The 22,769-nt window shown below is 34.7% G+C and overlaps 1 protein-coding gene across 1 annotated transcript in view; it reads right to left on the minus strand.

Annotated features, from left to right (window-relative positions):
- Positions 1-21,116: 21,116 nt before the first annotated feature.
- LOC149573142 (mediator of RNA polymerase II transcription subunit 20a-like) overlaps positions 21,117-22,769 on the minus strand; it is a 64,446-nt gene continuing 62,793 nt past the window's right edge. Inside the window, exons 4-5 of the mRNA XM_089814325.1 lie at positions 21,697-21,780; positions 21,117-21,527 (exon numbers count right to left, since the gene is read on the minus strand). Of these exons, the coding sequence (XP_089670451.1) occupies positions 21,306-21,527; positions 21,697-21,780 (306 nt within the window). The 3' untranslated portion in view covers positions 21,117-21,305. The remainder of the gene's footprint in view (positions 21,528-21,696; positions 21,781-22,769) is intronic.

Raw genomic sequence — 22,769 nt, forward strand, 5'->3', positions numbered from 1 at the left:
ATTGATCTAGTCAATCAACTCATCTGGTTTTAGATTTCTTAAAAATACACCCACATCAATTGTGGGTATTTTTCCAAACTTAGTAATGGCCCTAAAAAACCTCTCCTCTACCTGATTCAGAACTTCCCCTTCAACTTCCCCTTCTGGTCCAATTTCTTCTTCTTCATTGTAGTCCTCACTTTCGTCACCTATAGCAACATTTGTTCCTCTACAGAGCTCCTCCTACAAAGCTTGAACATGCCTTTGGAGGGCTCTAACCTCCTCAGGATTAATAGCTCCGACCCTTCCACCATGATCTCTTCATGGAGGCATCTTCTTAACTCAAATCCACAACCACACAGTCCTGGTACAAACTACCTCACAGTCAGCACTCTGTTTACACACTCAAGAAAACTTGCTCTAATACCGCTTGATGGGGACAAGACCCAAGCACAGAATGGACACAACAGGAAAGGGGAAAACTTTATTAACTATGAAAATATTCTAGTACACTTAGTGAAGAGAAAAAAGACTCCAAAACATGCCCTATGGGCTTACAATAGCATAAATTTGGAGATAATTCCTTCTCCTAGTACCTTCTCTCAAACTCCACTCCGAACTACCTTTTACAATGCTAGAAATGTCCTTAAATAGACCCCAAAGGGTTAAGGATTAGGAATAAATTCTAGAAAGTGCTAGTTGGAATCCACTGCCAAAATAGAAGGCTCCAGAAGTCACTTTAGAAGTCGGTGCAAAATTAGAAGAATCCAGAAACGATAGCTGAACTTCCAGGAGGCATAACTTTTGAACCGTAGAATCGATTGACGAACCGTTTACATTTTTGAAAAGCTCTTGGGGTGCTCTATAGCCCTATGGACCAGATTTTCTCATCCCCTATTTTTTGTCCCTATAAGAGGTCATTTAATGCCTCAAACCTAACTTTGAAGCATTCTTAGGAGGTCTCCAAAAATTGAAAAACTGTGATAACTTTCAAACCGTGCAGCCTTTTGACCTGATTCTTTTTCTGGAATGTTCTAAATTACAATTTTAATCCTCCCTCCAATTTACACCTTCTAATTCACCATAATTATGGATTAATTACATATTCCTATTTTTTTGACATTTACACGTATCCCAAGGTGCTTAAATACCCTAATCTAGAACATTGATAGTGGAACTGTGAGAGTTGGAACCTTTATTTGACCCAAATGGGTATCTAGAAATGAAAACACATGAAACAAAAACTATGTCTAGGTACATTTTTTGGGTGACACAGGATTGCCCTTATACCTCTAGATGCTCCTGCATCATATTATGTGAAGAAAAAAAAAATTTAGATATCTAAAAAATATATTACAACATTTGTGTCACATCTTGCACAAAGCATATCATGATGTATATTCAAAGTGTACAAACCAATCTTGGGTTGTGTGCACAAAGTTTAATATAAAGTGGAGTGTATGCCTCACATTAAAGTGACTATACACACCATACGATGAGAAAATACTTTGAGGAATATATTCATAAAAAAGAAAGTCAAGTTACAATAGTGAAATACCCCCAAAAAGAGGAAAGCAACACATGATAGTCTCAAGATATAAAAGAGCACATAAGGGATTCACTATTTGGGGTTAGTATATGCATTAGATAATTCATGTAAATATTGAGTATTATTATTTTGAATAAACCTCATCTCCTATGGTAGTTGAACTACAAGAACAATGGATTTAAGAAAGATTAACAAAATCATTTTTGGGTCAACGTCCACTAGACAAAAATTATGTCAACACTTTACATCGTCCCCAAGTAAAAAATACAAAATCGTATTTATGACATGAGAAATTTTATAACATAAAATGTGTACCACATATAGAATAACCTTGATGCATATGTGTGTGTGTGTGTGTGTGTGTGTGTGTGTGTGTGTGTATGTATATATATATATATATATATATATATATATATATATATATATATATATATATGTGTGTGTGTATATATGTGTGTGTGTGTGTGTGTGTGTGTGTGTGTGTGTGTGTGTGTGTGTGTGTGTGTGTGTGTGTGTGTGTGTATAATGATAGGGTCACTCCCTTTGCATTATTTTTCCAAGAGAAAAAATGGCCTACAAGTAGATCTTATCAAATAATAATATATGAAAATTATCACATTATGGGTGATCATGTAAAATGCACGAAAACACATTCTTGCAAAAATGAATTGTTATAATAAATATTCTTCCTTCCAATATTTCTTAACATAATTTAGAGATAGTAGGTAAGATTCCAAATGAGCTGTGTCCATCACAAAGATTGATCTATCTCTATTGCCAAACAAGGATTGTTCTCCAATTATGGATCATTATATATCAATAGGAGATATAAAAATTGAACATTTCAAAAACATAAAAGATGAATCATCATTATTATCCTCAATAGTAATAACTTCACCATTAAAATTATCATATTAATTAATCACATTAAGTTATTTGATGGTGGGGGGAGAAGAAAAAGAACCAACTAAATCAATAACTTAAACTTTTGGTGAGATTTTTCAAGGTAGAATTTCTTTATCTAGATTGGTTGAAAGCTAATAAGAAATGATTGTATTAACTAATTAGAATAGGAATCACTTTTTTAAGTAATCTCACAAGTCATGTAATGCCATATTTATGCTCTATGATATTATTTGGTTACAACTTGAAGCTTGTATAGAAGTAGGTCAAAGATCACTCAACATTAATTCATTTTATTCCATTTCTCTTGGAACAAAGAGAGAGACCAAAGGAACAAATAAAAGTTCAGAGATAGAATATGTTGAGAATTTTTTTTTTTTTCTTCATATGATTTAGGTATCAGTCTAGGATGAAGTTGACTCATGATGTGTTGGGTAGGAAGATCTAATTTTGCATCCATAAATGGTGAATAATTGATGTAGTGCAAGGTAGGTGTATTCCCAAAGGAGATGACATAGCCCCCAGTAAGTAACCACACAATAGAATATAAATAATAACATAGAGATTTAGATCCAAAACAACACCAAATATCATAGTAGAATCATAAGATTTACATCCAACATGCCTGGTTGTAAGGACTTCTAAGTTATGGCCAAATACAAATAAATTAAAGTAACAGTTATGCAAGACCTCACAAGATCCAAACACCAACTAGGCTAGAATCAAAATCTAGTAGAAAACCCCAAGAAGAATCTAAGCTTGTGCTTGTAAGCCACAAAATAACCTTCTTGTCTCCCAAGCCCATAGTTAGTTATTACCTCTATTGAAACTTTTCTCCTCTTAGCTACTCCATGTCGAACTCAATGACTCTATACATTACAAGACCCTCTACTTATACTACACCAAGCCACAGGTTGGCCTAACAAGTTAGATTAAATAAACCCTCAAGGCATAAGTTGGCTTGGCAACAAATATTAAATGCATAACTAACTCATATGAAAAGATAAAAGGATGTGCCCTTAGGAATAGGTCTACATGTCATAAAAAAAATCCAAATTCAAGAGCACATAAGCCGACTCCTATCGATCGAAGCTTGCAAAAACAATCTCCAAAATTTGCTAGTAAATCAGCAAAATGTTACCAATAGCCACCAAAATGGCTCAAACCTCCAAGATGATTACTCCAATTTTTATGCACACTTAGGAAAAGGTTTCCTAATATGTCTCAAACATAACCCTAAATGCACAAAACATGATTCCAAAAAATTGAGCTCAATGTCCCTACATATAGGATTGTTGACTCCCCAGGATGGATGTGTGAAGAAAAGATGGTCTTAATAGATGAAATAATATATTTCAGAATCCAACACATAAAAATCAAATTGGTTCTTCACATACATGTCCTCTAAGTTATCAACTTGTAAACTCTTTCCTTTATTCCACTTTTGCAGCTCCTTTCCTACAACTTTCATCTTCACATACATCTTTGATGTACCACAGGTCTATTTCTCACACTAATCTCTAACCCTTTGAGAATTATTCAACTCAACTTGGCAACTAAAAATCAAATTCCTCCTACCAATTTATGCATTCTACAAAGGAATCAATGAAAACTTCTTGCCACCCTTCTCAACAAAAAACAAATTCTTTGCACAATCATGCACTTCCTACAATCATATTGCCAAGGTCTACCAAGTAATATGTGACAACTACTCATGTCTACTATTGAGCTTTCATTTTGCATGACGCTTAATGTCAAGAATCCTTTCAAACTCCTCTCTTGAAAAGCTAATCTAGGATCAACTCCAAGGTTTCGGGTGATCTTGCAACTTATTGGAATCCACTCAGTTGAAGATAAATGTTTTTGTTCACAGGGAGGCCTTTGTTCATTTTGACCAATTTTGAATAAGATGATAAATTTACTTGCTATCTCAAAAGAATAAACACAAAAAAAGAAATATATTTTTCTATTTTTTTTATGAATGCAACTATATGAATTCTTAATTTAACAAAAAGTTAGTAAAGAAAATAACAAAGATAGGGTAACAAGAAGTTAAGTAAATGACTTGAAAAGTAAATTCCTAACAGACATAAGCTACAGAAACAACATATCTGCAAGTTAAGCTTTTGAAAAGATCAGTAGGTAACCAATGAAAATAGGAACAGCACTTCCTTAATTCTACTAATGCAATCATCGATGGGAATTCAGTAACCATAAGATGTTTCACTTTTCATCAAATCGCAAGGCCATAGAAAGTGCACTCATGTGAGACAAAAAGCTATACAAGAACAAAATGGATGATCTCTTCTCGAACTATGTATGTCAGGGGAATTTGTAAACCCATAGCAAACACTAAAATTAAAAGATCGCTTAATCAAATTAACACAATAAAACTATTGGCTCAATTACACTTCATGAACATACATTCATAAAATATAACACACTTAGGCAAGAACCACTACACTCCAAATGCGAGCACCAATAGCATATATTATTGCATCAAAATAACATCCTAGAATACATGTTACATTCCTAAATTTATAAGAAATACTCTCCTCAATTTGTGTTGAGAGTGAGAGATCTCTTTATGCAAACATATGCTTCTAAACTAATAAAACAAATCTATTTATGTACAAACTAACTCTCACTAGTGCTTAGTAAGACTCCATCCATATTTATATCATTAAATGGATGCATGAGCCTCTACATGTCTTAAAACAAAGAAAGCATGAGAAAATAAGAAGAAGAAAGCCATTAGATGATTTAGGAGTGTCTGGAAGTGCCAAAAATAGAAGCTCCATCTTCACTAGGCATTTGCAAGAGTTAAACTGCCATCAGAATGCATTTCTGATGCATGGAAAGCTCTAAATTTAGAATTGGTAGTTAATTGTCAGCACACCTCTAACTTCTTCAAAAACTTTCAGCGTACCTCAGAAGAAGTGCATCTCAAAAGCAACACACCTACGTACCTCAGACGTAGGTCCAAAAAATGTAAAATTTTACCAAGTGTCAAAATGAAATTCTAGCTTCTGGGTTTTGTTCCCCTTATAGCAGACCTATGTCTAGGTATTTTATCTTTAATTTCTCAATAATCTTAGTGACTTGGGTGGCATCTCAAAAATCTAAAGATTCATACTTGTCCTTCACTTTCTGACTATAATTGCCTACCTCAATGCGAGTCTCTGCAAAATCTCCCAATTTCACATCCAAATCTAGTAATGTTTCTTTAGTTCTCAATGCTTGTCTAATATCATCATCAGTGCAAGCTTCTTCAAAAGTCTTCTGAAACTGTTCAACAACTACTTCTACAGTCATCAACTTAGCCCTTGAATCATCTTCAAAAATATCTAAGCACGCATTACTATAATGTTTCTCTGCCTCCAAAATTTTCTCTTGGGTTTGATCCTTGAGCTTACGAATATCCGCATGTAATGTTTCCATTACTTTAATGTCATCCACAATCTTCTCTATCAAATCATCAATTGTATCTAACTCTTCTACTATATATACATCCATTAACATCTGATACCTTTGACCCTTAATTGATTGTAGTGCTTGCAGGTCCTTACCCCAGGTATGTACTTCGTCCATTAAACCAAAATCCTGGTTTAAGATAGCAACCATCTTATCTGCATTATTTTGAATATGGTGTAGCAGTTTAAGATTTCCCTATATACTTTGCACACCTTTCTCTTCAAAACTTTCTTGATATTGTTGACAAGCCTTCAAAAATGGATCAAGTTACACAGTTTCCTTATCCCTTTTCTCTAGTACCACATTTAAAGTCTCCTCAGGATTTTTAGGATCTAATGGACCAACAACTTTTCTCAAATAACCCTTTAGGATCTCATTCTACTTATGAAGTGTCATCAATTTTGTCTCATCCTACTCTAAGTGCCTAAACACTTCTTTGATTCTTGATGTCACCATTAATTTAGTAGTGTCTATAGTGGGTTTCCCAAGAACAACCTCTCTAATTTGATAATCTCTTAGAGTCAATTCTTCAATATCTACATGTGGAGGAGGATAGCAACATGAGAAAATAAATCCTAATTCTGATCACTCATCACAAAGGCCAGTACTTGTGCATCTTTTGGAGGTGACTCGGGCTTCCTGAGTGCTTCAATCAATTATCTAATTCCTTCTTCCTCAGTGTCATACTGCTACCTTTTGTTTCTAAGAACCTCTTTCCTCAACCATCTCAGAGCATGTTCCATCGAAGATTTACCTTTTGACAAAGAAGGAGTTTGTTCTGTGATGTTCTTACCCTTATCACTCCTCTCCTAAGTCTTCTCCTTTTGTGAGAGATTCACATTAGGAGTTTTTGTATCTATAGATTCCACAGTTCTCACCTCTGTGTCTTGGGAAGCCTATTGAGATTTTTCACCTATTTTCCCTTCCTCTAACACTTCATCGATGGGTATTTGTTGTAGCTCTTCTTCCTGTTTCATTTGAACCTATTCTTCTTCATTCCTTGGAGGGAGAGGAGTAGTTGAACCTTTATCCATGCAAAATATAACTTGATTTGGTGATGGTGGAGCTACTTCAGGTCGTTGTGGATAATATGGAAAATGACTCCAATCCTCTTGTTGAGGTTGATTAGTCAAAGTAACCCTTATCTTATCTCTTACGAACTCGGTGCCGACTGGCATATAATTTAAAATTGACATCTGAAAGACATCATCCCCTTCACCCTCCTGCTCATCAATCTACTACTGCACCTCATCTTTGAAAGTTGTAAACTGAATAGGCTATGTGGGAATGGATCGTGGTGTAATGTTGGAGCTTCTTATTCGTTCTAACTTTGTTTCTCTAGAAATATGAGTCCTCCAACTCAAAGGAAGGTTATCCTCTTCCTCCTCATCATCCTCTTCTTCCTCTTTTGGAATGATTTCTAGGAGTGATGGAAAAGGAATAACACTTCTAATAACCTTTTGTCTCCTCTTGACCAGAGTTTTGATCTTTCTTCTCTTAGGAGCCAATAGGGAAGTTTGTACTTCTTGTTGAGGAGGAGACATTGTTTGTACTTCTATTTTAGTTCTTCCTTGTCCTTGATCTGGCAGTGGCACTTGAGTATTATCCTAGGTCTGCGTAGCTTCTACATTCCCTGACCCTTGTACATTCCTAGCCCCTTTTTGTGGTGGTACTTGAGTTGTTCCTTCTTTTGGCTTGGCCTATTGAGGTGAAGTTCTTTTCCTCTTGCCTTGACCCTTCTGAGCCCTATAATATCCAACTTTTCTATCAAGTTGGTGCACTATTTCTGGCCTCACTAGGAATTGAGCTGTAAAAGTGGGCATTGTTACCTTGGCTCCTCTGCCTTTTGTTGGGGGGGTTTGTAGTGTGGAAGACTACTGCTTGAGGAATCAGATCCAATTTGAAAGGTCTTTTGATCCAATCCTTGGTCAATTTGATGACATGCCTGGCCCTATGATTAATATCTAAATTTTCTTCCTTATCAATCTCTGCATTCATAATGGGTCAATCAAAAATCTTATCTCTATTATACAATGGATCTAGGACCTCTTTAGAATCTTGTTGTACTACCTTTAAAGGAACCTTTATCTTCAAAGAATTGCTTGCCAAATAAAGAGTCATCCTACAATAATCTCTTATACAGATATCATAGTGATCTACTATGTTCATCCAATGGTCCTCAATTGCATCTTCATGTTGGAATGTTTTGCCCGCCAAGTACTACACTCTTCCAATGTTATCAAAATAGGGATGAGGAGAGTTATATTCATCCAAGATATATTGATCCCACTCATACTCAAAAGACAAAATATCCTATCTCTAGACCACACCAAATAGTCCTATAGTAATGGGCCACACCCAAGTTACCTTGTGTTGCTTCCTTAGTCTGTCATATGTAGACAAGAGTTGTCGAGCAATCTCCAGCAATATGAGTCTGTCAGACAAATACCTAGGGAGCTTCTTGGGATTAACAATTGTATCCACTACCCTCAAATAGTGAATGTCTGAAATTGGATGTAATAGGCGCCAACTTCTAAAATCTTGGTCGTTACCTCATCTCAGATCCTTTTCACATAATCCCCTTCAATGAACCAGATAATTGCAAAAATAAAGGCATCATTCACAATTATGTATTCCTTGTTATACTCTGGAAGCTTTTTCTTCACCAACTGGGGATACACTATATATGACCATGCATTTGCATCTTACATGTTGCCCTTCTTAAACAATCCTAGATAGTTTCTTGCCCTTGCAGCTAACAAGTACACCAAACAGGATGTCATGTAAAACTTATGGTTGTTCTTAACTACCACCAACTGCTCATCCAAATTCTCACTAAGAATTGATGCCCAATAAATTGGCATCTTCATTGTTTTGATAGTCTCAATGAAGTGTACCATCCATATATTCAAGTGTCCTAATGCTGGTAACGCCATGACTCTACTCAAAAGTATTATAGAATATTTGATATCCTCTTTCATATAGCCCCTTGTCATGTCCATTTTTCCTACTTTACGCCCAAGAGGAGTCTTCTCAATGAGGTACGAGGACTGGTTGATTTCATATGTTTTTGCTACATGTTCTTTGTACCATCTTTCCACCTGATGATATGTCAATCTAATATATTGATCTTCCCTCAAAAGATCGAATACCTTTTCTATGTTCTTAGGTCTGAGTTCTAACATGATCTCTCTAGTTATACTCTTCACAACCCTTTTTTTGGAGACATAGTTTTCCACTAGTGTCATGATCAATTCCAAGGATTGTACCGATATTGGGTGTGATGTTGTGTTGACTAGTCCAAATCGAATAAGAGTAGATATCATCGAGGACCTCTCTGTAGGTTTTTTGCACAACACTAGTGACATGTTCTAGTCGGTATGACCAAGTTTAGTGTCTCGGATCTCTAAATAGTCATCTTGGAAGCATGACTTTTTCAAAACACCTTGAAATTTTAAAACCACTAGTTTCAAGATCGTGTTTGTAGTGAGGGAGGACGATGAAGAAGCCATTAAATCTACACAAATTCAAGGTCCATTAGTTCAGAGTTTGAAAAACTTAATTAATAAAAACCCTAATGATGAGAAGAAATAACCCAAAAACCCTAATCTACTAAAAAAATCTAAAAACCCCATTTCTAACCTTAAAAGGCAAAAAAGAGTGCACCTGGCACACCTCAGAGGTGCACAAGGTGCACTTTACCTATACACCAACTTTATTAAGGGTGTGCATCTAGTGCACCTCATGGGGTGTGCTAGGTGCTCACCCTTACAACACATGTAAATGAAAAAGGGTGAACATTTAGCGTACCTCATGTGGTGCACTAAATGTGCACCCTTTACTTCCCTAAGGGATGCTTAGTCTTAGTGAAGGTGTGTAGTTGCACACCTTAGATAGGTGCATAGCTACGCACCTTCAACTAGGTGTTAGTTTTTATTGTTTAGTTTTTTTAATTTTTATATTAATGCAAAAAAAAGAAGGTGTGCATCTATGCACCTTGGATAGGTGTGCAGTTATGCACCTTGGATAGGTTTGCAATTATGCACCTTCTTTTTGGTGCTCTTAATGTTGTGTGGTGTGTGCAAGTGGAGCAGAGGAGGTCAGGCATAGCAATGCACCTTGGGAGTTGTGCAGGTGTGAAGCAGGGAGTACGAAGGAAAAAATAAGGTAAGGAAGAGGAGGGGTCCCAGGTTTTATAGACCCAGGGCTCTAGTGCACTTTTTGGAGGTGCATGGCTGCGATGTTGTGCACTTCCAAGAAGGAAGTCCTCTCTTCATTGCCTTAGCGCACTAGCGCACCTAGTGAGGTGTGCTAGGTAAGCTAGTGCACATTTTTATTTACAAAAAATGACTTTCTCCCTTAGAATTTTGGTTTTCAAAATTTGGGTTTTCAGGTCAAGACCTAGATTGGCCAAAGACATCAAGCAAACCCCTAAAAAAGACTTGGACCCCAGACTATGGATCCAAAAAGATTTTTTAAAAAAATAAGATCCCCATTTCTAGGCAAAATGGGGCATGTACTGTGAAACCACAACAACAATATCACACAACACTTGATCCACATATTGCCCAATCTGAAAATCAACAAGACATTTCTCCCTTAATTCCAAAGCATGTTCCTCTTGTAACCAATTCTCCTATAAGAACAAGGATGTCTCACCCTCTTCAAACCAAGTTTCTTAACTGTCTCCTCAGCAACTTGGTTATTAGTACTATCACCATCCACAATCACATTTTGACATTTACCTCCAGACTTACAACATGTCTTGAACAAATTCCTCCTTAGACAAGGTTGCAATACCTTCTTACCAAGAAATACTCACTGAACCAATAAGTTATCCTCATCATGCTTAGGCTCATTCACTCAAAATCCATATTCTCATTTACTACATCAACTCTTTTATCACTAGTGTTTCTACCAGTATTAGGACATTCAAAATCTCTATGTCATTCTTCACCACATCTTATACAAGTACCTATAAATGTGACCTTTCTTGTTACTCTCTTCTATTCAACGGTCTTCGGTTCATCCTCATCAATCTGTTTATCCTTCACCTACTTCTCCTCCCTTCAAGAGTTACCTTGATGTCTTCTCTTCAACTTTCTTCTGTCCTCAAAGCATATTGATAAGCATCCTCAACTGATTCAATCTTTAGCATACTAATCTAATCTTGGATATTGAATCTTAATCCATTAATATATCTATCCATGGTTTCCTTAAAAATTTCTCTATGCCCAGACTGAATATTCAACTTATAGAACTCATATGTATAATCCTTCTTAGTTGTATCCTTCTATTTTACAACTCAAGTTCTTAATTAGTAGGAATGAACTTAGCCTTCAATTTCGTTACCATCAATCTCCACCTAGTGATCTTCATTTCACCTTGTTTTTTTCCATCTCTTTACAATTATTTCAACCATGAAGCAACATGTCCTTTTCACTTAGTTTGTTCCAACTTCACTCTGAGTAGATCACCAATATCCACCAACTCAAAGTAGTCTCCCAACTCACCAATCCAATCATTCAACTCGTCAAGATTCAAATTATTTGAGAAATAAGAAACATCCATCTTATGCTTCAACTTCAACTGAGCTCCATATCTATCCAGCCGACCAATTGTGTCTTCCATGGGTCTCTCCATGTGGTCAGTTTTGTCTTCACCACTAGATTGAGTAGCCTCAAGTTCTTTAGCAGCTTCCTCGTAGCCATCCTCTATACCCACATTCCTAGGTACACCAGTTATAGCTCTCATGATCTCAGTGACCTTATCATTCTTCATCAACTTCATCTCAAATCTAAAATCATCCTTAACCTTCTTTGAAATCTTAGTCTCCATAGCATCACAACAATCTTCAATTTCCCTAAGGTCCAATGTTCTTGAGGCATCTTCCAAGATCTTCAAAAAATCAAAGAAACAAATTTGCAAGATCAACTAGATCGTATACCACTTGATGTAGTACAGGGTAGGTGTATCCCCAAAAGGGATGACCTAAACCCTAGCAAGTAACCTCATAGTGGAATATAAACAATAACACAGAGATTTAGATCCAAAACAAAACCAATTCTCATAATAGAATCATAAGGTTTACATCCAACATGCCCAATTGTAAGGCCTTTTAGGTTATGTTCAAATACAAAGTAATTACAATAACAGTTCTACAAGCCCTTGTAATGTCCAAACACCTACTAACCTAGACTCACAATCTGGTAGAAAACCCCAAGAAGAATCCCAAAAAAATATCTCAAGCCACCAGCAACCTTCTTGTCTCCCAAGCCCACACTTAACTACTAGCTCTACTAAAACTTTTCTCCTCTAAACTACTCCATGTTGAACTCAATGACTCTAGACATCACAAGACCCTCTACTTATACTAAACCAAGCCACAAATCGGCCTAGCAAGTTACATTAAATAAACACTCACATTAAATAAACCCTCAAGCTACAAGTCAACTTGGCAATAAATATTAAATAATGAAATAACTAAATACTTAGGACAAGCCCCAAGTTTACAATGCATAACAAACTCATTTGACAACATAAAAGGATGTGCCCTTAGACATAGGTCTACGTGTCATCCAACGATCCAAATCCAAGAACGCATAAGCTAACTCCCAAAGATCAAACCTCACAAAAAAAATCTCCAAAGTCTGCTAGTAAATCAAGATAATGCTACCAATAGCCTCCAAAATGGCCAAAACACCAAGACGATTACTCCAATTGTTATGTGCACTTAGGACAAGGTTTCCCAATATGTCTAAAACATATTCCTAACCACATAAACCATGATTCCACAAAATCAAGCTCAAGGCCCTTGCATATAAGATTGTTGACTCCACTAGATGCTCCTGCATCAATAATCCTTATAGGTAGTGATTAAAGTGGATCTCAAATAATTACTAAAGGATAGGTAAAAGATTGTATTATTTTAAAAAAATTTAGAGGTAAGGAAAGATAGCTTGATGAGGTTTAAGTAGTTGAGAAATTTGAGGATAAATGTAATCAAGGGTGAAGTTCTCATTATTAGTAAAAGAATTTAAAAGAATATTATGTATAGTTATAAGCTTCCCATTGTGACAAAAATTTAGACACTTGTCGATGGGGGGAGCGAATGCCTTTATGGATGTAAACCAAGGATAAGCCAAATTGACATGAAATCGGTCTAAGAGGGGTAGTAATAAAAGTGGCATATAACAACTCATATATAAATTCAATGGGAAGGGTAATGAGGCCTACATTGGGACATGTAAAACCATCATGTTCCTTCATCAGACTTTGGATATAGTATATGTGTCTTGATGTAATTATTGTACCTTAATATGTTCTTTTGTAATAAAATTTATCATACATAATAGGTCATTAATCACTCCGTGTAAGAATTCATATTTGATTTGTGTAGTAATGTATAAAGATCAACCATCAGGTGCTTTTATGATATGACTTGATGTAAATGTAATATTAAGTTCGCACTTAGGCTTTGGTTTGTTTTGGTTTATTAGGTTCACAATATTGTTTTGGTAAAGAGCTTTACTTGTGTTTATATAACAATTACCTTTAATCTTAACAACATTCATGGAATGGAGATGCAAAGTATTGGTGATTTTTTATTAGGTAGTACTATGTATTTATTCCCTTTATAATTCACAATATCCACCGGTATAGCACTAGAGTCAATAAGGTTTTTAATTTCATGCGTAAAGTGTACAATTATCTCCATGTTGAGAGGAAAATTACATAAAATATCATAATGAACCAATCATCAAGAAATATTTTGAAATATGATATTATCATAAATTTGAGAAGTCGAGATAACACAGAGAGAGAGAGAGAGAGAGAGAGAGAGAGAGAGAGAGAGAGAGAGTAATGAGGAGACTCAAATTTATAATGGGGAAATAGCTATGCAAAAGTTGTCCAATATTATGAAGATGGAATAAAGGCTAAGAATGTGTGTGTGTGTGTGTGTGTGTGTGTGTGTGTGTGTGTGTGGAGAGAGAGAGAGAGAGAGAGAGAGAGAGAGTAATGAGGAGACTCAAATTTATAATGGGGAAATAGCTATGCAAAAGTTGTCCAATATTATGAAGATGGAACAAAGGCTAAGAATGTGTGTGTGTGTGTGTGGAGAGAGAGAGAGAGAGAGAGAGTTTACCATAAAAAATGTTCATGAGAAGAAAAGACAGATGAACCTCAAATAAATAGAGGTGAGAGGGGGATACAAATGTGACTTACAAGTCGATGGAAGTCATTTATCATCCAATGTCTGAGTTTTTAAAGAGCTACAATCCTCACAAGGATAAATGTATAAATAATAGTATATAATCCACATATTGAGAATAAATTGAGTCATGGTCACACATGTGAGAACTCAAATAAGATACAAGACTTTGATGAGCTCTTTTGAATATTCCTACAAGATACCCTATAAAAATAAATATTCTAGACCAAGTAAATATTAATCCTTAACACCTCACCCTATTAATCTTTATTTGAAGATTTTGCATCAGACCCTTCAATAGTTTGTAATCCACTATTATTACAATGATATAGAAATTTGTCTTTGAAAAGTGGCTCAGTGAGAATATTTGCAACTTGAACTTCACCTTTACAATACAAAAAAGATCTTTGTTTTAGTTTACTCCCTAATGAAATGATTTTGAGGAGAATTTTTCTTGATCATTGCATGAAATATTGAATTCTTTTCCCAAAAAAATAACACTTAGACAATACAAAGTTGTAGAAGCCTCTTGAAGTAGACCCAAGTCTTTACATAATCTTAACCAAATGCTAATTTGGATACAATGCACAACATTTATATTTAGTCTTTGTGGGGCCAAGAGAAATATATTTGTTGTTCTTACTATTCCATGAGATTGCACATGATCCAACAAGAAAAAATAGTGGCAACAAGTAGAACCCCTTATTGCAATATGTTGCAGTGTTGTCATTGATGCCAACATTGATGGATTTGTTTATCAACCTAATAGACTAATAAAGATGAAGATGGGAGAATGTAGTAGTATATTGTTATCAACCTATATGAAATTGGTTTTTGAAGACATGTAGGTCTGATTATCAAATGCATATGAAGTTGGTTTTTGAAGATATGTGGATGTTAATTCTTGACGACAAAAAATAGAGCCAATTTTTTAAGTTATAGAGAAAATTGTTGAAGACATAAATTAGAAAAATAACTTGCTCATTGTTGAAGGCATAAAACAAGTTTTGTGCTTGACAAAGAGGGATGTGTGTGCTATCTTTGAAGAGATGGATTTTTGCAGCAGTAAATGTGTTAACTTTTATGATAACTTATAGAACATAGAGTTGAAAATAGACTCAAGTCATGATAAGATGAAACAAGTGCACTTTTTGAGAAAGTGTTGATATTAGTGTCAACTGATAATGAAAGACTTGGATAAGTATGTTTTGCATATGACTTCAACCCATGTCCAAATGTAGTGCATTCTTGAATATTGATGACCAAATGTTCTAGTTTGTTACAATTATGTTGTGCACCTTTGGCTCAGGGATCTCCTACATATTTATTTATTTTGTGAAGATATGGTTATGTATATTTGAATTTGTATTCATAGACATTTGAATATGCTAATTCAATTCATCTCTTGATTCACTATGTACTAAAATCTAGAGGTGAAGGAATACTTGGGAGAAATGAGAATGTTCCACATTTTAGTCTTAGCTCTTCTAGTTTGGGAAATGTGTACATACTGTCATGATCTTACTTCCCTCCAAGTTTGAGATGTTCAAGAGAACCATAGGCAAGATTCTAGTTGTTATATCTCAATATTGGTCAACTATTTATATATGGTGCTAGGTCTATCAAGTTTAATTTATTTCTACTAGCTTTTTTGGATATGCTAGCAATTATAGACAATATAATAATATTGCTAAATTCCTTATTATGTTCCTTTATGGTCTACATGATGTTTTTGGACCATTCCAATACTCCGTTATGATTGAATTAGGTGTTTTTTTATCATTTGCACTAGCTTGGAAAGTTCTATAAATATTTTTCGTATTGTTTTCATCACTTGGATTAGTTTTCTTGCATTGTCCCTTTACCATTAAAGTGTTTGGGGCTAACAAATGTGGTTGTTGCATGTTGCATGTTCATACATTTCATTATGCTTGGCTTGCAGATATTTGTTTGAGAATGCAAAGAATATAATAATATTGCTAAATTCCTTGTTATGTTCCTTTATGGTCTACATGATGTTTTTGGACCATTCCAATACTCCTTTATGATTGAATTAGGTGTTTTTTTTATCATTTGCACTAGCTTGGAAAGTTGTAAAAATATTTTTTCGTATTGTTTTCATCACTTGGATTAGTTTGCTTGCATTGTCCCTTTACTATTAAAGTGTTTGGGGCTAACAAATGTGGTTGTTGCATGTTGCATGTTCATACATTTCATTATGCTTGGCTTGCAGATATTTGTTTGAGAATGCAAAGAATATAAATGGAAGATCGAATGATTTTGAATGTGATAATGTTGTAACCATCTGTTGGGGTATGAAATGTGCAAGAAAAATGCATAATGATCATGTAAATAATTGAGTTAAAAGTATCTACATTTTGAAACATGTGAAGAATTTTGTAGTTAGTGTGCTTAAAGTTGTTGATAGTCAATTTGTGTTGTGATGGAAATTAATTTGTTCTTCGTGTCATTCTACGGTTGTTGCCTCCATTAAATTATAGCATAGTTAGAGTCATGAATTTCCTTTGGTATATCCATAAAACCATTGTTTCAAGGATTGGTCACTTCATAGGTTGCAACCCTAAAACAAGTTGTGTAAATTATTTTATATTGCAATATTTCTAATCATGGCATTACCTTTGTTGGATTCTTCATGGGAATATTGTTAGTTTAGGATTATATTTTCCTCATGTTAGTAGGAAATATTTGTTTTCCTACACGTTATTAAGCTTTCTTAGGTTATATTAGAATGGATAGGAGGAAGATACGTGACATAATTCTACAATTACAAGCGTTTGTTTACACCCACCTTTGGGTAGTTGAATGTCGTATCCTCTTTTGGACTTCCACCTCTCATAATCATTTTCTTTTCTTTGCCAAAGTTGGCATAACTATGCATTTGAAATTTACGAAGTAGGTAAAACTCCCACCTATTTTGGGTCATTGGGAATTATTGTTTCTCTTGGGTTTACTTGACTGTATTTTTTTGTATAAAAATCCCTCACCTCTCCCTATGCTAAGTTCACTAGCTCATATATTCATGAGTGTCAATTTAGTACTAAGGGGGCGCTAAGTTTTGTACATCTAGATTCTTGTCTTTCTTTACTTTAATCATTTTGATCTTAGTTGGCTTCACAACTAGATCTAACATGGTATCAGAGCCAGTTGTGAGTTGTGGGTCAGCATCTTATTAGGAATCTAGAGTTATTTCTTTTTTAAAGAAAATATGATATTATCTTGCATTCAATGATGTATTGAGAATTAGAATATCTTGAAAGAATCATAATTTATTTGTAGATTCCCCTCTCTTGATTTTAAGTAAAGTGTATTTGGAACTTTCTATATATAAAAATTGAGCTCACCGGTGATTTATGAGCAATTGAGAAATTCAAAATCATCCTTTGTTTCATCCAAATTGGACACTAGATGCAAATTTTGTGAAGGTTTCAAGAAGAGGTTTACACTCATATTTGGAGGGTAGTTGATCTCTCAATGCATTTCTAAGCCAAGCAAATTTTTATTGCATCTAGAAAACCCAAAAATGCTAAAATGGACTACCAATATGTCACTTTTGAACACAATCAAATCTCGTTTGCATATATATATAATTTCGTGCTATAAAAAGTTTGAAAAATAAAATTAAAAAATTGGTACCAAGGTATGTGGATCATAGGTTCACTCACATCAACTCCCGCACCACCAACTTGGGCCCCACATTGTACTTAAAAAAAAGTGCTTTCAATTTATGCAAACCCTTGTATATTGCATCTATTATCTTGCATTTAAACCCCCATGTAGCAAGTTTGAGCCCACACAATGTGCCTTGCATATAAGATCAACAACTAAAAGATTGTGTTTCTTATGTGGTATTTAAGCATGTATGTCTTTTAAGTCTTACTACCTTGTGTTTATTAAATCCCTTGCAAAACTTACTATCATATGCATAAAGGACTTGTGATGAAGAAATGTAAGGTTTCCATGTGGGCAAAGCAAATGGGGGAAAAAAAAACCATTGTGTGAAAGAGTTCAATCCCACTTGGGGTTATGAATACAAAGACTACTTATGGGTAACAATCAAGGGTAAATCCATATTGCTAGTGACGCAGTCTAGAATCGAATTTCCTTATCCATGGTATTAAACAAGTAGATGGACATTTACTAAGGAGGTTTGGGATGAAAGAATGTGTATTTTCTGCAATAAACGATCTATTAAAACCAAATGGTACTTTAATTTTGAATGTGTTGAATACTGGGATATTTGGGGACAATGTGAGAATATTTTGAAAAATTGTTATCTATATCAATATTTGATAAAGCGAGACTACACAAGTTTCCTGAAAAGTTCATAACAAAAGCACTGACTTTAAAAAGAACATGAAAAAAGTTTAATTTTTTGATGTGTAATACCTCAGACTGTTTAGTCCCATGGATATTAGTAAAATACCTTCATTCTTCATTCAAACATGTTTTTGAGTCTTTATTACTAGAACCTTGAACTATACGTATAACCTTAGTGATGGACACATTGTTTAGGTTGCAAGCAATTAATCTGAAACCCATTATTGTAGTCATGTGACTCTTTGTACAACCTTAGAAGGGTACAGCCCACCGCCCTCCTCAAACCTTGCAAGATTAAATTTGCGACAATTTTTTTATAGAATTGTTAAAATAAACCCTCAATACTTTTAGCTTCAGCCTTTGTTCTTGTCTTGGCAGCATAACCAAGTCTCAAAAAAATTGTAGTTCTATGTTTGGATAAGTCCAATTTTATTGGTTGATCTAATTTGAGTGAAGGTTCTAAAATTAGAAAAAAATTCAATTTGGAGATCTATGTAAGTAGGCAGAGCACTAAATTTGGAAAAGTTTTTAAGTATCTGATATGTTGATAAACTTAGTGGTTTTCCAATTTAACAATGGTTTCACCCAACTTTGTGAAGATTTTATTTTTGTGATCTTCCCATTGATGTGATTGTCTTTTTCTCGAGTGATCTTGGTTTTCTAGAAATTCTTTTTGTTTTTCAAATTTAAAGGATAATCCTCATTTTTCAAACTTCAACTGGATGCAACTTTCAGATAGCACCTACCAAGTATATCTTTATATTTAAAATGTGTCTCGCTTCTTCCATTTCAGACTGTCTTGGCAAAGGTGTGGTTTTATCCTACAACCGTTTGATGGCGAATGGGGGGAATCTGGATGTGGGTTTTGCCTTCTATGCTTGCCTGCAAGGAGTGCAACCCTATCCACATGAACCACATCAATGCCTATTGTAGTATCTGCTTCTCCCTTGGTGTTGACTCCCTCTGTGGCTTGCCCCTCTATTGTGTGTGGGGCTTAGACATTTTATTTTTCTCCCTAGTAAATGTTCATGTGGATTCTCCTATGGATGACGCTTGTACTACGTCATCTACTAGTCAAGTCGCTTCTATCCCATTGTATTCTAGACCTTGAGAAACACAAACCAACACATATAGGTCCTTTTACAACTTGTTTACCTCATTTTTATATTTTCTATTTAAGAGACCCACATTTAGATGGCATAACTTTTAAATTAGGTGTCCAATTAGTGAATTATTTGAAATGTTGGATAGCTTGTGACATGTTGCATCAAGATATAACTAAGATACACCAATTACAAACACTTTTAGTTGTTCTTTGATCCTCTAAGGCTTTCAAATTTGTCTTTAAAATTTTTGTTTGCAACTTTAGTATCTCCAGTTCAAAAGATGATCTTGGAAAACAAGAACTAATGAGCATGCTTATATAGTCAATATATGTAGCTTTGAAAATACAAGGTTGAGACCATTTTATTAACATTAAACATGAGTTAACAATACTCTTACATCTCAACAAAATTGTGTTGTAGAAAGGAGTCATAAAATTGTTGTTAAAATGACTAGATGTATGTTAAATGCAAGAAATGTGTCTAATAAATGGTGTTCAGGCTACATCTCGTACTATTTATTAAGTAGACTCCTATCACATGACTCCTAAAGAGGCTTGGTCTAATAAGAAACTTAATCTCTAACATTTAAATTCTTTTGTTCAATTATTTATCCTCATAAGCCTAAACAAAAAGAAAATTTAAAAAAAATATTCAAATCTTTGTACCGTTGTTGGGGAAACCTTGTAGTATTTATAATCGTCCTAAAAAATAAAGTTGCATTGTTAATAATGGTGTCCATAGCTATTCTAAAGCGCATGACAGTGAATATTCTCAAATTTAAGTTTTATTTGTTGAGAATAACTCTTCTCTACACCATCCTGATAAATATTTTCAATAATTCTTCAATTGCTCAAATACAATATTAATTCAGAGTTGCTCTAATCTAACTGCTAATTGATTGCTCTTACGATTGGATTTTCAAATTAGGTCGCCTAATGGAAAGTGAATCTAAAACAGACATTAAATCAGACGAGGATGGAACATGGCTGAGTTTGCTATAAACACCGGAATGGAACTTCAAACAAGCCTAAAATGAGTGCAAAGTGGGGAAAAGTCAGAAACGTGCATTTTTATTCTTTACAGCCATGCAGTCTTTATCTACCCCTTACTGTTTTATAGTTAAACTCCTGTATAGCAGCTCATAAAACCAGCAACCACCTCTCTGCAATTCTCACAATGAAAATTTTAACAGATCCAGTCTCAAAAATATCACATCATTACAATACAACAGAGCGATTCCCTTGTCTCTCACATATCACAATGTAGGATAATCACAACTAAAGTGGTTTACGCTCGATGTCCCCACAATTCAGACTCTCATTTGCTTTTACAGTAATATATCTAAAGTTAAATCGCCAGCCGAGCACTCTGTTAGCCTTGGCCCCAGACTGCCAATTTTCTTGGTCTTTTACATATTTGACCTCAATGCCTAATGGGCCTAACGTTTGACCTTAATGTTTGACCTTTAATCTGTTGTAGTTTATCGTACATAAATTTGGTATCTTCTGGTCTGAAGCATACTAACATTTCCAAAAGAAAATACAACTCCAGGAACTAGCATTAAAGAAGAAGTTATCGAGAATAATCTATTACTGTTGTAAGAAACAGTTTTCAGTGGTAAGGGATGGAACGTAGAAGTATTCTTGGAATGGAATGGAAGAATTTTAGTTAACAATCAGTTGATTTCAAAAGAAACTTATACAATTTTACACTGCAAACAAGCTAATCTTGAATCAAACAAAAATCAATTTCGTGTAGACATTGCTTGAGCCATGGCACTACTGTATAGCACAGCTGTGTGTTGCCAACTATAATGATCTGAAAGATGATAATCAGCAAAATTTGGATCTATGTTAAAAATGTGTCCAGATGGTGTCTTTGTTGAAAGTAACTCTTGCCAAATCTCGAAGAATTCATCCATAAGGGCACGAGTCTTTTCTAAGGAAGAGACCGGTAGGTATTCAACCTGAAACACGTGTAAATTTATTTAATCTGGTTAAACTTTCTGTAGCAAACACAAAAAAAAAGAATCCGCCCATATTAACAGTTGTATACTGCTGCATTATTTTAGATTCTACTGCCTATATAATGATTTTAATAGTCCTAAAACAGATGAAAAAGATATTGACTATAACCTCCATGACAATTGCCTTCAGAGTTTCACTTTGAGATACTTTGAACACTTTTAGTTGGAAATCTCCAAATTTGTACTGAAATCCCTGAAAGAAGATCAAATTTGGATGTTATTGCATACAATTCTCTAAAAATGTCTCAATAAATGAACTTGTATCAGTAACACTCAATAGTTTTCATAATAATTACTTTACACTATTAATGAGCAGAGGTAGTTTCCAAAAACACTGTTAAAGAATCTGCTGATGAAATTTTAATAGCTATTTTTTTCTTACTGACACATGTAGCAAATGCACTTGGCTGCAACATGGTAGTTAATCACAAATTTATTCCGTCTCACCAGGTATAATAGAACCGGGTTCTACTGGGCAACTGAAACAAGATTATTACTGAGTCCACAAATAAGACTAATAATCATACTAATAGCATCAAGAAAATGTAGATAACGTGATAAATAGTCAGCTTAAAAAACAGGATTTAAAGGAGAATTACTTGCATCTGGATGATAACTTCGATCGCCACTATGTAAGAACACCTTCAATGAAACTAATAACCAGATCTTCCTCAAATTGTCGCACAACATTGACAACTCATCTATCCACTTTTAAGACATGCTAGTCAACAGAAATTGCAGAAAATTGCAATCATACTGAGTACATAAGAAACATAGAGGTAGATTTTTATTGTCTGCTCACATCATCCCATTTGTATATGTTTTTCAAATTCAAGAATATGCAGACATAGCGTAAACGACTTCACCAGAAAGGATAAAGTTGCCAAATGATTTTCAAGTGTGTGTGTGTGTGTGTGTGTGTGTGTGTGTGTGTGTGGAGAATCATGTTAACCTCTATTTCTCCAAATTAAAAGCATCCACAGGCACCTAAAACACTGTGAAACTACTGCCCTCTGCCCGATGCAGACAGAATTTTAAAACTGACATGAATAGTTGGTTCAGTATAAAAATACCTCTACATGAATGTTTCTTAAAGTCTTCCGACCATTTTCACAGACAAATCAAAGAAAACCAATCCATAATAGTCCTCATTAACAAAAGCTTTGATGCTTACAAACAAAC

This window comes from Cupressus sempervirens, chromosome 2 (genome assembly GCF_028749045.1).
Source record: "Cupressus sempervirens isolate cs-2001-9-10 chromosome 2, ASM2874904v1, whole genome shotgun sequence".
In the NCBI taxonomy this organism is placed as follows: domain Eukaryota; kingdom Viridiplantae; phylum Streptophyta; class Pinopsida; order Cupressales; family Cupressaceae; genus Cupressus; species Cupressus sempervirens.